This window comes from Saccostrea cucullata, unplaced genomic scaffold (genome assembly GCF_032062105.1).
Source record: "Saccostrea cucullata isolate Sc308-1 unplaced genomic scaffold, CSIRO_AGI_Scuc_v1 ctg480, whole genome shotgun sequence".
NCBI lineage: Eukaryota > Metazoa > Mollusca > Bivalvia > Ostreida > Ostreidae > Saccostrea > Saccostrea cuccullata.
The window spans coordinates 96,624-113,724 of record NW_026920962.1 but is presented as its reverse complement, the minus strand read 5'-3'; the positions used below and the strand labels follow the sequence as shown (position 1 = coordinate 113,724).

The following is a 17,101-nucleotide window of genomic DNA, read 5'->3' as shown; positions in this document are numbered from 1 at the left end:
CTCCTTCTGTGGAAATCAAACAACTCTCAAAGTGGAGACGAACAAGGGTTGCATGTTAGGGTCACGAATGTGCCGTAAGAAAAACGATCACTGCAGATAACTGTGATAAAAAAGTTCATCCAACACGCGAGGTTTATGTATGAATCCATTATAGAGGATGCATTAGGGGTCAGTCCTGACCATGCTTATGTGTCGCTCTCACATCTGATGGAAGCAGGAGCCCGCGAGTCAACAGCATCTGATTTGGTTAATTATTTTGGTTAATAATCCATGAAATAGTATGAGATGTACAAGTGAGATATGATTTGATATCACCACGACTCAGTAATGAAGGCAGTTTAAAGTTAATGTCCGAAGTCTTTAAACAATCACTGCTTCTGTCCGATTGTCACCATGTCCGGGTAACCGTATTACGATATCTGCAGGATTATCAAAGGATACACTTGTAAAGGTAGGAGGAACTTCAAATCCTAAATTTAAAAAAAAACCTTTAAAAGGAAGTATAAGACAGAAATAATATTGAGAAATAATAGAGAAACGAATTTTACAGATTTTCTCAGAAAGAGAAATAATAGTTTTAATATATCACAACGATTAATAATGATCATGTTGTGAAATTTATATCTATTTTTGATGAATTGGAATATAACACTCAATATTTCCTGTGGATTTTATTGATATTATTAAAAAAAAAACGGATTATTGGACAATATAATATTCATTAGATTTCAGAAAATTTGGACAATGTAAGATTCATTAGATTTCAGAAAATTTGGACAATATAAGATTCATTAGAATTCAGAAATCGTGTTTAATAAATTTCCAGATTTGCAATTCTTTAACCTAGTCTTGTAACCTATAACTTATAAAAGACAAGAATGAAGAGGCGTTTCTTTTTTTCTTTTTGTCTTGGCAACTTTTTTCTATGTATGATGTGCATATTACCTACGATTGTAAGATATTTGCAAAATGCTCTTTTAAGATCTATCTTTTAATTCAAAGTCTGTATTGTGGAAAAAAGAAGTTTTAAGATATGAATGAGGTTAGAGTTACTTTGCTCTGTTAAATATAATAATTATATTCAGATTCCGGTAGATCGGTAGATACAGATATGCTGATACTAAGCAGAAACAAGACGTGTTTGTGATAAAAGAAAAATCAAAAAGCTAATAGGTAACAGTCAAGGTCACAAGGTCATTGACCTTGGTGTCATTTGAAAGACCTTGATCAGTGGAGTATGTACACCAAATATGAAGTCTCTATCTTTTATGGTTCAAAAGTTATGGTGAAAGGTGATGGTATTTTTAGCATATAGGTCACAGTCAAGGTCACCAGGTCATTGACCTTGGTTTCATTTGAAAGAACTTTATTAGTGTAGTATGCTTTTATGAAGTCTCTATCTTTTATGATTCAAAAGTTATGGCGAAGGTTAAAGTTTGCAGAAGAAAAGCTATTTTTAGCATATAGGTCACATTCAAGGTCACAAGGTCATTAATATTGGGGTCATTTGAAAGCACCCAATTAGTGAATATATACCAAATATGAAGTTATTTCATGGTTCAAAAGTTATGGCGAAGGTTAAACTTTGGGGACAAACAAACAAACAAACAAACAAACAAACAACAAACAAACAGACAGACAGACAGACAGACAGACAGACAGACAGGACAAAAACAATATACGCCTCGGATCTATCGATCCGGGCGCATAAAAATGAGGATATAAATTGTACCTTCGGTCAAACAAAATATAGTTATTTTTAATTTAAATACTTCGACTTCCACTCTTTAAAACACTATGACAAAGCACTGAGAAACTCTATAATTATTTCACATTCAGATGCTTTAGGTGTCTGAGAACAAATTGAACGGTCTAACTTAACTTAGAAATCTGAGTCCCTTTATAATGGAAAATAAATATTGTTTCTTAATATATATCTCAGATTTACTATACTTTAACAAATGGTGTAACGACTAGCGTTCGCATGTATGAAATTTTTAATATCATTTAATAGCATCTAATAGCATGGGATTGCTTACAAATATATTCTGTTTGGCGTATACATGTAATCATGTCTGAAAAGAATGATAAAAACTTTATCAATACATGTAATTTCAAACTCTACCATTGGTTTCACAGGAACGCTACATTAAATATTTTATTGCTCTAATGACCCACATATTAGAAATTACTTACATGGTTGAATGAAATTAGAAAAAGCTGAAAACGAAATGAAGCAATTCTTATCGGAGTAGACAGTTTAGCGTTATGTCTTAAGGATGCTGGGAAACAAATAGAAAAATCATGTCTCAATTTATAACCTTCCATGTTTATGCGAAGAAACACGTGCAAAAATATCAGAACAAGTGGGGTGCAATAATTGTTTTAGATATATGCACTGTGTTTTTACTCACTTAAGCCTGTCAGCGATGGTGGAGTTGGAAACAGCTCAGTATGTGTGTACCCAAAGATCTCCCGTATTTCTCTATATTCTTTTAAAGACGCCGTTATAGCAGTCAGGGAGAATACAGAGACCGCACGATACTAAGACTATTGTTTAATAATTTTCTTTTACGACTATTCCTCTGTAAACTGTTCTTGTAAGACCATACTTTATTTTAACATTATTTTAAGACAATACTTTGTAAACCGTTGTTGTAAGAAATGTTTTTGATAGACTTGTTTTTTTCTCCAATCCCCGTTCATTTAAAAAATATTTTTATTTATAAATGTCCGAATTTAGACTAAAGTAATTGAGTCATTATTTTTTTATCCCTGCGTATTTAAAGAAAAATATTTAGTTTCATTTTTCAAGTTTTATTTTAATGATTCATGTTTCAAAATATTTCAAAATCACGTTTTATTTTCAGGTCTGCTTCCTCAAATCAAATTAAGAATAAATTCATGGTCTTATCTTGATATTTTCATCTACAAAAAGTTATAATGAATAATATTTTAATTTAAAACTTATTTCTGAATCCTTTTAAAGATCTTAATATTGGCGACAAGCACATTTGTAGGGATTACATTTGTAAGACATTAATCAATTTTATGTGAGAGCTTTTATCCCATACAGAAGTAGGTTTCAAAGAATTGTACATATGTAATGTGCTCTGTTACAACAACAAAGAAACGTGTACTTGTTTTCAGAGGAAACAATGTTTTTTCCCCAAATCTATTTTCATTGGACGTCCTGCTTCTCTTTAACAGGTGAAGGCCCAACTGGGACAATCTGGACATGAGCGGAAGTGCCAAACTTGCTGCACCGTCGAAATAAAAGTACTGCACGTAAAAAACAGATCGAAAAGATATCAGCACTTCACAAGAAAAACGCACCATCACCGATAAAAACAACATTAAGGACCTCTGTTTGATTGACAACTGATCGACTCTCTATTGTGAAGCGATCGATCGTTATAGTATGAATATCAGTGACAGTGAAAACTGGTCCCATATACACGGGGCAGTGACAGATATCATCCCGGGGGAGAGGGGGACCATGTCCTCCCAAAATCTGACAGACGAGGAGTACCTCCTGAAAATGATGGGACCCAAGAGGAAGGACATGTTGTCCGTGGTCTGTCTGTTGGTCATCTACAGCTTCATCTTCGTGACGGGCATTGTGGGAAATGTGTGCACGGCTATCGTTATTGTCCGGAATCGCCACATGCAGACCAGCACGGATTATTACCTCTGTAGTCTGGCCATCTCCGACATTCTCATCTTAGTCTCCTGTAAGTATACCTAAAATACAGGTTTTATATTCATATCGACGGGTATGAAGATTTTAAATATAATTGTTAAAAAACAGGAGTTATTGTAAATTTAAGAAAGAAAGAAAGGAAAAAAAAATTTCATGATATTAATTTTTTTTATCGTGATCAAGAACTTCAGAAACGGGGGTCGCAGGCTTTATGAAAACAAGAAAAAGGTGTGAACTTCAAATCGAATAGAGAAACAGGATACTAAGTATCAATTCACAGTATTACATGTGTATACTGTTAGATCATGTCCGTGTAGTCAGTTATATCGAATATTTAATATCTTCAACATTAAGAATAGAAATATTGCACATATTTTATGTCATTTTGATATTCAATGTAACTAATAATTAAAAATAGTATCAATGAAACAGAATTAAAATATGATATCCTAATATGCTAAATAAACGACGTACCGTCATTTCCCCCAAACTAGCGAGGATTTACGATCGCATGTAACTAGATTATTATGATATTACTTTTACGCTTGTCATACATGTGAAGGATTAATTCAGAACAAAAACAGAGCGATAAAGATTTCATGTCCACTTAACTTTACGAGAATCATGGTCACTCAATAGCGCCATTTCCATGCAAATATTCCCCATTTGAGCGTTACATCAATTATGATCGTAAAACCGATTATCGGTGGCGCGTCACCAAAGAGGTTGAAAAAGCTACATTAGATTTCATAGTGTTGGACTTAATTTACATCGACTCATCATACAAGAAAATCAGAGCTGATCTTGATTGCTCTGGATGCACGAAAGAAGTACTCGACTTCATCAAAATCCGATCGAAGGAAAGCGCGCCAAAGGAAATTACTTAGACGGCAACAGACAAACTACTTAATTACGCCTAATGAGGGTAAATAGGACCGCATCGGACTCGTTTAATATTCAATATTTGTTCCTGAAAGTTATTTGTGTAGCCAGCAAAGGGTTGTTGTCCGAAATTCAAAATAAACTATAATTAGAAATATTATGCAATGAGAAGCATGCAGGAAGCTTCGGAAGCCCATCATATATAAACACCGCGCTCCGGGGTGCAATGACTCGACTCGCGAAGTATGAAAATGTGGTGGAAATTTATAGTTAGTACATTTATATTTGACATCTAATTAAGATGATAGCCGATCTGGTATTTAAAATTGTTAGGAGGAAGAAATCAAGCGAGAATTGGTGTATGCCCCAAACGACATATAATTAGCAGAATACCTCGTGGTGCTTTGCCTTGTTGTCTCTTGTGAATTGTACATTAAAGCAGCTTCAAAAACAACTATTTTAAAAATAGGCTATACTTCTACAAGTTCAAGAAAGAAATGACTTCATTGCCCTTGAAAAAGGTAACAAAGATGTTACACTAAATTGTGCATCAAAATCGTGTCATGGGAAGATGTCACTTTGGCCTGTTCCATCAAAAAGAGCGAGCAATTACACGACCAAACTGTCCTAATTGTCTCCGTGTTGTAGAAGAATCAATATTTATCAAATAACCATTTACTGCACTTTAAGATGTTCAAAACACTTGTCGATAATCATTTTCACTGATCTAATCGGTAATGAAATTTTAATTATGATTTTTAATGTAGGTCACTCGTCAGCTCACAGCTTTTTGGAAAAGTTCACGCAGGACCTCTTACTTCAAAACTATTTATCAAAATTCAATTTTTATAACATTTTTAATTTCAACAATGTTAATGTTTTATCAATCAACAAAAAACTGTTCAAAAAGCTACAAAGAAGCAAGATTTGTGAGGGACTATTTTTTGTGATGGAAGGATATTTAGCAGATAATTCTGCAAATCTGCACATTTATTAAATTTAATATCTTGGACTTTTAGCCTCACATACTTTTACTAGGAGAATATTTTCCATTATGATATTGCTAGGAATATTTGATATAGGTCTTAATTTATATTTTTAGAACAAGTTGTACACCTTCCTTCAACAAACTTTGCCAAAAAATGAAGATATGTCAAATAAGTCAATATAAAATTAACACCATTTTTAGCCTGAAAATCACATATTTTGACCAATATTTCAAAATTAACATCACTGACCGCAACTTTTTCTTTCATTATTTTAAAGTACTCGATACTTTTGACTGATCAGCACTTCAGTCGTAAAAAGTTTGATTTAAGAAAATGTTTTATTGCCTATTTAGTTTTTTAATACCCCAAATTATGTTACTTTTTAGTGCAAAAAGGTCACTCAATAATTTACGCGCATTAATTTGCAAGATTTTTTTTCAATGATAAATATAATTCAAAATATTTTACGTAAAATAAGATTATTTTTTGCCGTGGTTACATCTGATAAAATATAATAGAGGTTTTAGTAAATTACCAGAGTTAAAATTTAAGTGCAAAAAGGTCACCTTCATTATACCGTAGATCAGTAAGATGAACACTGTCCCCCTATTTTCTCTGTGATTTTGAGTCACTCTATATGAGTTATTATCCAAAATATACTTCTCAATAAATCTTGATTTAACAAATTTCACGAGTGACATACCTTAAGTTTAACGAAAAAGACCAATGACCTTTGAACTGCATTTTAAAAAAGGTGTTTAATGATAGCATTAATATTTAAAAGAGGAAATGTATTTCGGTATTGTGCCTGCATTTAGGTGTTATCTCTATAAAATGAATGTGACAATAACAAGCAGAGGTTATGGCCAAAAGTCCATTAATTTTGTACAGGTGCCATGTAGAAGGAAGCAACTCCTAGTTGTCGACGGTCAGATCCGCTCTGTGTTCCTTGTCATGATCAAATAAATGGGGACATCTAATAATTACGATCCACTTACGATTTAGAGTAAATATAATGCATATCTGAAATCATAACTATCATCTTTAAAATTTAAAGTGTCCTGTTAGAAATTTTGCGTTACCATTACTCCATGGGTCAAAATACCCGTTGAAAATAACGTCATTTTCTCATACGCACAAGATAAAATATGGTAAAAGGACGGATACTGCGTTACTTTTCTTACACTTTGCATACATTAACTACTACTCTGATTCATTTAGCAACATTGCAATTAACTCAAAGAAAAATATAAATGTTGTAGGGCCCAATAATATGATAAAAAAAATATGAATACTATTCTGCAAAAAGGTTTTCCTAGCTTGTTTTTTGTGTCTGTTTTGATATCTGCTATGAACAGATACACCGTTACACTTTAGTTAACATTAAAAACGCAATATATTGCATGTTGAGATTATTCAATATATATCTGGCATATCTTTGATGCAAAAACGATCAAAGAATGAATCTCACAGAAACCAGAATTCGGTAAAATTAGTCACTCGGCTGATGAAAACAGTGGTTGTTTTAATAGTCCCACATGACGTCTTATTAGCGCCCTTTATAGCTGATCAAGTCGCACCAGATTCTATTCGTCTTAGAAGAAGCTGTAATTATAGAACAACATAGACTCAAGGTTACTATGGTAGACGCTGGGATTACAGAGGGATTGTGTATGGAAAACAGAAATACGACTTGGATATAATTAATGTTCATTATGCAATTTCTAACGGCATTCTTGGAGTAGTGGCGCAGAGGGCGTTATTCCTGAATCCTTAGGGGAGTTCTTTGTTCTTTCAGTAATGGCCATTTCATCCCAGAAACTTGGGTCAGATGCATACTATCGTAGCTACTTTTTCTTATTCTGAAATAATTAATAAGAAAATTACCCTATCATTAATATACATTGTACTTATTCTCTATTAAATCAGCATTCGTAATTTGAGCATGGTACTATAACCTATAAAACCAATCCGAGTTTATGAATTCTTGAAGCCTTTCTATTGCAATTGGACAATGTACCTGTCCCAAATATGGATGTTCACCGGTCAATATTTGTAACTAGATAATACGACAACTAAATGAGCATTTCTTTACCTACATCTTTACATTTTATTTACGACCTGTTGATGTCTGATTTTCATGACCTCTCAATCAGCAATACTTCATTAACCTGAGACGACCAAGTTGTTTGTAAATATGTTCACACGGCAAGTTATGTTCAACAGGCAGCAAAGCAGCTTGTTTGATGGTGTTTGTGTCTGAAGTTAAATCAGCACGTGTAATTCTGTAAATATGGATCCAACACTTGATTAACCAGCTGAGACAGTTATTCAGGGTGACTTTGATCATTTTGATCAACAGTAGGATTCATATATTTTAAGGATTAATTGAGACGTTTTGTACGTGTTGATTGTCAATTTAAGCATTAACTCGCAATAATTATTACCCCAAAGGTGATCCAGATATAAATGTTTTTATTTGATTTCAATATTTGAAAGGTCATCTCAATACTGAAAGAAAAACCTAGTGAATTTAACTAGTGTGTTTCGTAAAGCGTTGGTCATGATTAGTAAACTTTCAGTTTACTGGTTAAGATAGTGAGTTGTGGAGCGGGGGTCGTATAGATACCTAGATACATAGTGAAAGTTACTCATTAATTCCACATTTACTAATCTTATCTAGTAAATATACCAATATCTGGTAAAACTACTATTAAGGTAGTGATTGTATGGACAGTGAATCTACTAGTTTTCTTCTTGACATTAACTAGTTATTTTTTTACAGTGTAACAGAACATGTTATTTCTAATAAATGTTTTTATTACAATGCACGAAAAAGTGAAATATCATAAAATTAAAAAGTCGTTAATTCCGACCAATTTTTACGTTTATCTGAAGCAGACTTTATTCAAAATCTTATTTATAAGAAGGAGAAAACACTTATTGGGTGCTTCAACTCAACATTTAGATACTAGTATATCGACGTCGTATTACCTTCTCAATTAACAACTATAATAGATATTTTCCATTCATATGGCGAGACGACATATCCAAGCGAGTTTGAAAAAAAAATGTCATAGAGGCTGACACATATGTTTCATATTTGGATATTTTACTTGAAAAAGTAGTTATTGGTAATCTATCTACAAAGCTTTTGTAATGACATAACTTTTCAATGGCCTACTTCCCTTATTTATGCAGCAATATACTGTGAAATCACTAATTTCCGTATGGGTATAAATTCCATCGTTTTCTAGGTATGGAGAGAGTCAAGAATTTATGACCACCACGAAATGTAAAATTTCTTACAGACCATATTATGTACTACTTCAAAATTTTCCAACCACGAAATCAAATCCTCACAAACCAATATTTTTTTCTAAAACCTTGCAAACTTGACCCCACGAAAACATGTTATTTTACAGTACCCATCTGCTCAAAGAGTTTATATCTCAGTTTATTCGTGCACAAGAACATGCTCTACGTATGTACAATTTTCAGAATGAGGTTTTAGACAATAAGTTATTGACAAATAAATTGGAGAAACATGAAATATCAACAGTTTTGTTAAAAGTCATTATTTCGTAAGTTCTATGGTCGAAACAATAACTTAGTCAGCAAAAAAAATGTATCATTAAGCCAATGCTGACTAGCGTTTTACATACTAAATGTTCGGACATTATTTACACACAATATTATCTACAGAAATTGCTGGCATTTCGCAATCATGACAAGGAATACACGGCGGTGGTGAACTGTCGGCAGGGAATGCTCACTTTTCTATGGCACCTGATCTCACATCTAATGATTTGAAGGCCTGTTTGCTTTGTTCCTGATTTTACTGTTTGAATGGACTTTTGAATTTATGTGAAGTTTAAGAATCAAGTTTAGATACTGATAAGGTGGATACAGTTGCTTGAATGGTCGTCTTTTCCAGTTAACGTAATTGGGGAATTCCATCATTTGACTTTAAATAGTTTTAGGTAACATTTAGAAGTCTCTCTGGGACATGAGACTGATATCTGAATCGTCAAGAATTCTCTGTCAAGGCTATAGAAAGTAGGTTGGTGCCTTAGTTTCATGGTTTTAGGTAAATGACTTTCACACTTTAACACAGTATTCATCTTTTTTTTTCATTTGGTGTATGAAGTATTAATTCCTTAGCACTAAAACGGTGTCATAGTCGAAGATGACGTGGACTTTAGACTTGGGCTAAGCAACCTTAACAAATCGAATTACAACTAAGTTTGACATAAGAAGGTCTTCTGGGACAAATGTTCATTTGTCATTGTAAAGACAATTGAGAGGGGGAATTTATAGATGTAGGCTTTTTGGTTAATGTCATTTAGAGCAAAAACCATCAGTCACCTTTCTTAATGAAGTATTCTAAGTATTAATGTTCAAACACTATAGGTTGTCACAGTAAAAAAAAAATGATTGACCTATAATAAACTTAAAGATTAAGGACTTTGCCTACAGGTTTAATTAGGTATTATACCAAAGATTTTGAAGAATATTGACCAAGCCATACACATTCCTTCAAAGTGCGTTGATATTGTCGATATCAACGCACTTTGAAAAGAAATTCATTATTTTCAAAGTGTGTTATCTTTGTCCCAAATTTAACGCACTATGAAAAAAATTTTTCAAAGTGCGTTGTAACATACTTTTAAATAATCTTTATATATATATATATATATATATATATATATATATATATATATATATATATATATATATATATATATATATATATATATATATATATATATATATATATATATATATACAGTGGACCTTCAGATATCCGGACGCCAGATATCCGGATGCTTCAGTATCCGGTCGACTTTTCATCGGAATGGATTTTTAAAAAGTTATTTTGTCTTGTTTAACTGGTAATTCAGATATCCAGACACTTCACATATCCGGACAAATTGACTAGGAACCAAAGCGTCCAGATAAATGAGGGTCCACTGTATATATATATATATATATATATATATATATATATATATATATATATATATATATATATATATAAGTAGACAAAATAAGACGTTTAATTTTGCTAGAGGGTAACATAGGAACCTGCCTGATAGAAATATCTTGACAAATGTAGAACGAAAAAAGATCTTAATAAATAATATGGATCACAATGTTTACAGTGATCGTCTATTTTGATGTGACATCACTGCTTCAACCAACATGACAAATTTATTTCCAAAACAAATATCTCAAATACCAGAAGGTGTATGTGAACATTTCAATGTGATTATAATTAAGTTGAGGCACTGTATAATTTTACTATAATCCGCTATATCTCCTTTCCGGTCTTGTATTTAGATTTCTCAGGGGGATTCTTTAATGATATTGTCTTAATTTGGCTGTCAGCTTTTCTGGTTTGTTTTTCTGTTCTTAATTCTGTGTACGTTTCCTGTTCTTTATTTTGTGTGTGTATCATAACCATTATATAATAAAAAATCCACAGAGATTACTATAAACCAGCACCATAGAATTCTAAGTATTCGGTGAAGCTTACTTGTTCCTTACTAATGTTTCTCAATTCCTGTTTACAATGTTGTTTTTCAACAACATTTATTCCACTTTACCTAATTTTTTCTCGGACTGCACAAAACACTTACTTGTTTGTCGTATTTCCTGAACGTGCAATACGTACTTTTGCCTTGCTGTTATACCTTGTTTAGACATCGATTATGTATCAATTATAATGATTTCGTTCTCGCATGTGCTGCGAGAAGAAAGATTTTATCAGCCGGATCATAATACATTGAAGATTAAATTTGATCGACATTACTTGATAACACCTGAAGTATATATGAATAAAAGTGTACTTTTCTAATATTTGTATAGTTTGTATTTATGTACCGTTCAATGATTCACAACGTACTTCTATATTGTTCATTGATAAAGAAATTAATATAAAGAGAATAAAAAATAATGGAAAAAATGATAACATCAAATGAAAATGACCAATAATAATAATCGGAAAAAGTGACATTTGTTGCTCGAAGTCTACTTTGACTCTTGGTCAGTGACAGAGAGGAGATCAATAAAAAGCTCAGATATTAAATCTTATAATTACCTCTCGGTGGGCATTTCAATCCATCTCCTACTATGTTCCTAGCTACCAAATGCTTATAGTAACAAGTAGAGATAAACCTCATTAGTCCTGTACATTTGTAAATTGGACAAAGATCAGTGCAAAGACAGAGACCATCGAAAAAGAGAATGCTGGGATTGAATCTTTACGGGAGCATTCCCCGTCAATCGGTTACAACTGAAATAAGCACCTAACTGTTCGTCGATTTAAAAATTTCCTTTATCTCATTATATGTTTGTAAAATAGTTTTACGTCAGTTTTTTGAAAATCGGTGGATTGCTCAATAAGCAGGGAAATATCCTTTTATCTTGAAGATACCTTAATTATGTCAAACATTTTCATATTTGGTATTGCAGACCTATGTAATTTCAAAGCTGATTGCAAGACAATTTAAGAACAATGTACGCGTAACAAAAATGTCAATTTAGAGTCTATTAAATTCGACATATCTTTACAGGTTTACCTTTTGAGACGTATTCTATATGGCAGGCATATCCATTCAAATTTGGTGAGGTGTGTTGTATTGGGAAAGCATTATTAACGGAAATGACGTCATATGCATCAGTGTTGACGATCACAGCGTTCACAGTGGAACGATACATCGCCATCTGTCACCCTCTGATATCTCATAAAATCGCCGATCTAAGGCGATCCGTCTTGATTATCATTGGGATATGGACCAGTTCATTTCTGATTGCTCTACCCTATCCAATACATACACGGACTTTGTTTTACGCCCTTAGTCCTACGACGAAGAAACCCCTCCCAGAGTCCCTTGTGTGTAACATTCCACTTGAGTGGATTTCTGAAATGACCATTATGTTTCAAATATCAACATTCCTGTTTTTTATCGCTCCAATGACTGTTATTATTATTTTGTATGTTTTAATTGCGATAACTTTGCGAAGTACAGCATTAAACAGAGCAAATTCGGAAGAATCCACCGGTGGACACCATTCTTCACATTCCAGACGAGTTGTCCGGATGTTGGGTTAGTCACCCCTAATTATATTTGCTGTACATATTTGATGCTTCAGATTTTATAAACCTTTCTTGTTAGAAATGTTATGTTAGAAAGTTTTGAATCTCATTCTTCAGTGGCTGTAGTTGCTGCTTTCTTCTTCTGTTGGGCGCCATTCCACACACAGCGACTGTACACGATCTATCACAGAGATCTGTGGACGCCGTACGAACTGGAGGTCCAGAGCCACCTATTCTACATCTCAGGTCAGTAAGGACCATCTCTAAAATTGTCTTTGAATGAAACTCTGTTTTACTCAGTGTTATACATTTACATAGTGTTTTAAATACAAAATATTGGTATATTGTTCCTCCTTCACATTTTAATTAATAGAACAATTCTCTTTTAACTCTCTAAATCATTCTTTTCTTCTATAAATGTAAATGTGAAAAACAAAGGTTTCATCATGAAATACTTCCAATTAGAAAGAATCATACTAGTTAAAGGAAACATTTGAAGAAACGTCTTGACTATCTGTTACAGGTGTTCTGTATTTTGTTGGATCCACCGTGAATCCATTCCTGTATAACGTGATGTCAAAGCGATATCGGGAGGCGTTCAAAGAGACCCTGTGTTGTTGTGCAGGACACAGGAAATCCAAGTACCAGCGTAGTCTTGTGTATTATTACAACAACATGAAGAGCACGATTAGAAGTAATGTGTCACGTGATGACGGCGACAAACCAGGAGAACCCACCAGTCTTAACAACAGGAACTCGCTCTCTAGGAACCCCAGAACAGACTCAAACTATCCACTGAGGACTAAACTGTTGTCCAATAGTGCCAAAGCCCAGGGATCTCAACAGAATAGGAGTAAAATATGTCGAGATGGGACATACATAGACAATGAATATCACTCTGATAATGAGGATCTTAAGCTCCTGACATACCTACCGCTAAATAAAGCAGAGAACGTGGAAATGACGGAACAGACAAAATCTAACATATACACACAAAGATCAGCTTTGTAGGCGGAGACTTGGTTATGTTTTTGTTCCATTTTTAAACCAAATGTTTCTTCGGTTATTGTTATTCATTGATGCACTTGTTTTATCTATATTAAATATCTTTTGTGATACGTAAAATAACTTAAACATTTTTAAAATATTCAGAGTAGCACTCGATGAAACTGCACCATACAGTCAAATGAATAGTCACTGAAATGTGACCTAAGGGGGGAGCTCTTTCAGTCACTTGTTTGAGAACTTTCAGTTATTTTAAGGTACTCTGATCCTCAGGTTCTGAAATCAAGCATTGGCTAATTGAAAATACTCAAAATAATGTATTTAAAATAACGTGTTTTTACCAATAATAATTCTTCAAACTTTATCTTTTAAGTTAATCATATTATAAGGAGAAAATTACAAAGTTAATCTCAAATATTTTTGCAGGAATTGCGAAAAAACACCTGCTATGCATTTTCCAATTCAAGTTTGATCAATTAACACATTTTAAAATTAAAAATCATAGGTATCTAGGCTTTTGAAGAAATTCCACAATTTTTATACGTATAATGTACTTTAATATCTTTTGTTTACTTCAATCATTTTATAATGCAAAGTGTATAAAGATTCTCTTGTCATTGCAAAGCCCCATTAAGCACTTCTAATTTCATATCCTGTGAAAAAACATTGGTATCTATGGTTAGATTAAAATGAACATCAATTTCTTGATTTATGTAATTTTAAAATGCTGTTACGGGGTAAAAGTTTCAACTTTTAATTAGACCTTTCCGAGAACTTTGAAGAACCTTGAAGCACATTGAGAGGTATATAATGAAAATTGCTGCATGAAAAAATTAAATTTTCAAGCTACATTTTGAGACTTTTTGAAGTCGTCCTTCCTGGCTGAGGATCGGAGTCCCTTAATGGCAAACTGTATCCCGAATTGTCTTTTTCTACGTTCTTTGTTGATCTAAATCAATGCATGAAATAATCCAGCTTTAAGTAATTGATGATGAAATGATGGAATTGACAAGAGTTGGTTGTACTTGTACATGTAACCGTTATGCCTAGGTCCCATTTCCCGATCGGTGGCCGTAGACCGGTGGTAGTCGCTGGTAATCCGTGGTGTGAGCGATGCCCCAACATCGGTCCACATCGGTCTAGTAGTCCTTAAAGTATCAGTCACATTATCAAGCGATGGGTTATACAATGGGCAGCCAATGCGTTTTTGGATAAAAATGGCGTGGTTGCCTGTCGGACTTACATACGCCCAGCGATGCATTACTTGTCATAAAGCGATGTTCCAGGGTAATCGGCCGATATATATTACATCGTTCATACATTGGTGAACATCGTTTGTACGTCGGTCGACTATAGGCCAATGTTTCGGCGAACATTGACCAATGATCGGCCAATGTCTGTTGCCCACCACTCAACTCTCCAATGATCTTACATTCAACGGACACTTGACGATGCTCGGCCATACAACGGTCATTCCTTGAAAGATGTGTAAATGATTGGTTGCCGATGAGGAGCGATGTGGGGCATCGGTGGAGACATCGCTTAAGTATCAATCACATTATCCAGCGATGGGGTATACGAAGAGAAACCGATGCGTTTTTTTTTTATGAAAATGGCGTGGTTGCCGGCCGGGCACCACTAGTGATCGGAAGGTGACTGAGGTCATTTTGCGAATCGGTGGGGTCATCGGTAGGACATAATTCGTAGTTAAAATTCAGCGATGTCTCCAACGATGCCTCATATCGCTCCTCATCGGCAACCCATCATTAACACATCTTTAACGGATCGGCCGATGTATGGCTGAGCATCGTCCAATATCCGTTGAATCTGAGGTCATCGGGGGGTTGAGTGGTGTCCAACAGATAACGGCCGATCACCGGTCGATGTTCGACCAAACATTGGCCCGTAGTCGACCGATGTTCGAATGATGTTCACCAATGTATGAGCGATGTAATACACATCGGCCGATTATCCTGGAACATTGTTTTATGATTAGCAATGGTTCGCTGGGCCTTTGAAAGTCCGGCCGGCAACCACGACATTTTTATCATAAAAGGCATTGCTTGCCCATCGAATACCCATCGCTGGATAATGTGACTGATTCTGTAAGGACTACTAGGCCATTGTGGATCGATGTTAGGGCATCGTTAACATCACGGATTACCAACGATTACCACCGGTCTACGGCTACCGTGAAATGTGACCTAGTCATTATTTTTAACTACGAATTATCTTCTACCGATGACCCCACCGATTCGCAAAATGGCCTCAGTCACCGTCCGATTACTAGTGGTGTCCGGCCGGCAACCACGCCATTTTCATACTACGGTTTCTCATCGTATACCCCATCGCTGGATTATGTGACTGATACTTTACCAGCTAACTGGTAAGATAGTAGCCAAAGCTGTGGATACCCTGTGCAGATTTCTACAGAACACAAGCTCAGGAACTTGATTGGTACCAGTGGCACAGAAATTCTTGTCAAGTATTTTCCTTTTTTATTTTGGATCGTTTGCATCTAATTAGTCAGTTCCGTCAGTATTCAACATTCTGCTTTTTTTTGTAGAAAAGATGACGGATTGATAAGAAAGGATTTTAAAACTTGACCGTTTAAGGATCAGCCCTAAAATTTTAATATGGACAAAAATGATCGTGTTCGTCCAAGAGAGATTCGGTTATTTGTCGACAAATTGTTTGATAGTGTTATTTACACTTTTTTGGATGACAAGGAGGACAGGGGCCTTTAGGGTAACCTGAGTATAAAACAACACTAAATCTGTACTACCCGGAATATATAAAATGAAATCTGAAGATAAAGTGACAATTATGGAGATAACGAACAGTATTTAATTTCAAAAGTCCAATAAACTATACAACAAGACCAGAACAAACAGCAGAGGTGGGATCAGGTACCATGGAAGATTCATCATCCCTTGTCGATGATCGGAACTAACGGAAGAATCCGTCGACATGTTATTGTATGAATATTGACCTAATAATAAGTATTAAGGAGGCCAATCAACATTTGACCCAATGATCAATTGCGATTGCTGTCAAGGTCATTGTACCGACCATAGAACTTACGAAATGATTAATTTAAACTTTAAACGAGAATGCTAATATTTTTATAAAATCGACTTCTTTGTAGATAACGTATACCTTGTTTTAAAAACAATTCATAGGCAAAACATGCCCTTGCGTATCTAATCAATTGAGAGATATACTTCCAGAGTCCAGATGATAAGGGTAAATAGCTGCATATTAAGTTAGGGAAGTTGACGAAGTTAAAGTCATCAGGTTTATCATTAAGATAGATTACCGTTAACGTTTTTTTTTCCTAGTAAAATATCCAATTTTGAAACAGATATGTTAGACACTATGGTATCTTTCATTTCAAGTTCATCAGTATATATCGTATCG

At 34.3% G+C, this 17,101-nt stretch overlaps 1 protein-coding gene across 1 annotated transcript; it reads left to right on the top strand.

The window, feature by feature from the left end:
* Window positions 1-365: 365 nt before the first annotated feature.
* Window positions 366-13,850, top strand: LOC134258856 (pyrokinin-1 receptor-like). The gene is made up of 5 exons (XM_062741444.1): window positions 366-451; window positions 3,211-3,734; window positions 12,153-12,686; window positions 12,794-12,922; window positions 13,200-13,850. Exons 2-5 carry the CDS (start codon window positions 3,422-3,424, stop codon window positions 13,685-13,687), a joined length of 1,464 nt encoding a protein of 487 aa, XP_062597428.1. The 5' UTR covers window positions 366-451; window positions 3,211-3,421; the 3' UTR covers window positions 13,688-13,850.
* Window positions 13,851-17,101: the final 3,251 nt, after the last annotated feature.

Excerpts from the sequence above, each read along its gene's own strand:
- LOC134258856 (XM_062741444.1), top strand. The coding sequence starts at position 3,422 with ATGAATATCAGTGACAGTGAAAACTGGTCCCATATACACGGGGCAGTG. Across the intron at positions 12,687-12,793 it reads ACGAGTTGTCCGGATGTTGG|TGGCTGTAGTTGCTGCTTTC; the intron begins GTTAGTCACCCC and ends CTCATTCTTCAG. Across the intron at positions 12,923-13,199 it reads CCACCTATTCTACATCTCAG|GTGTTCTGTATTTTGTTGGA; the intron begins GTCAGTAAGGAC and ends TATCTGTTACAG.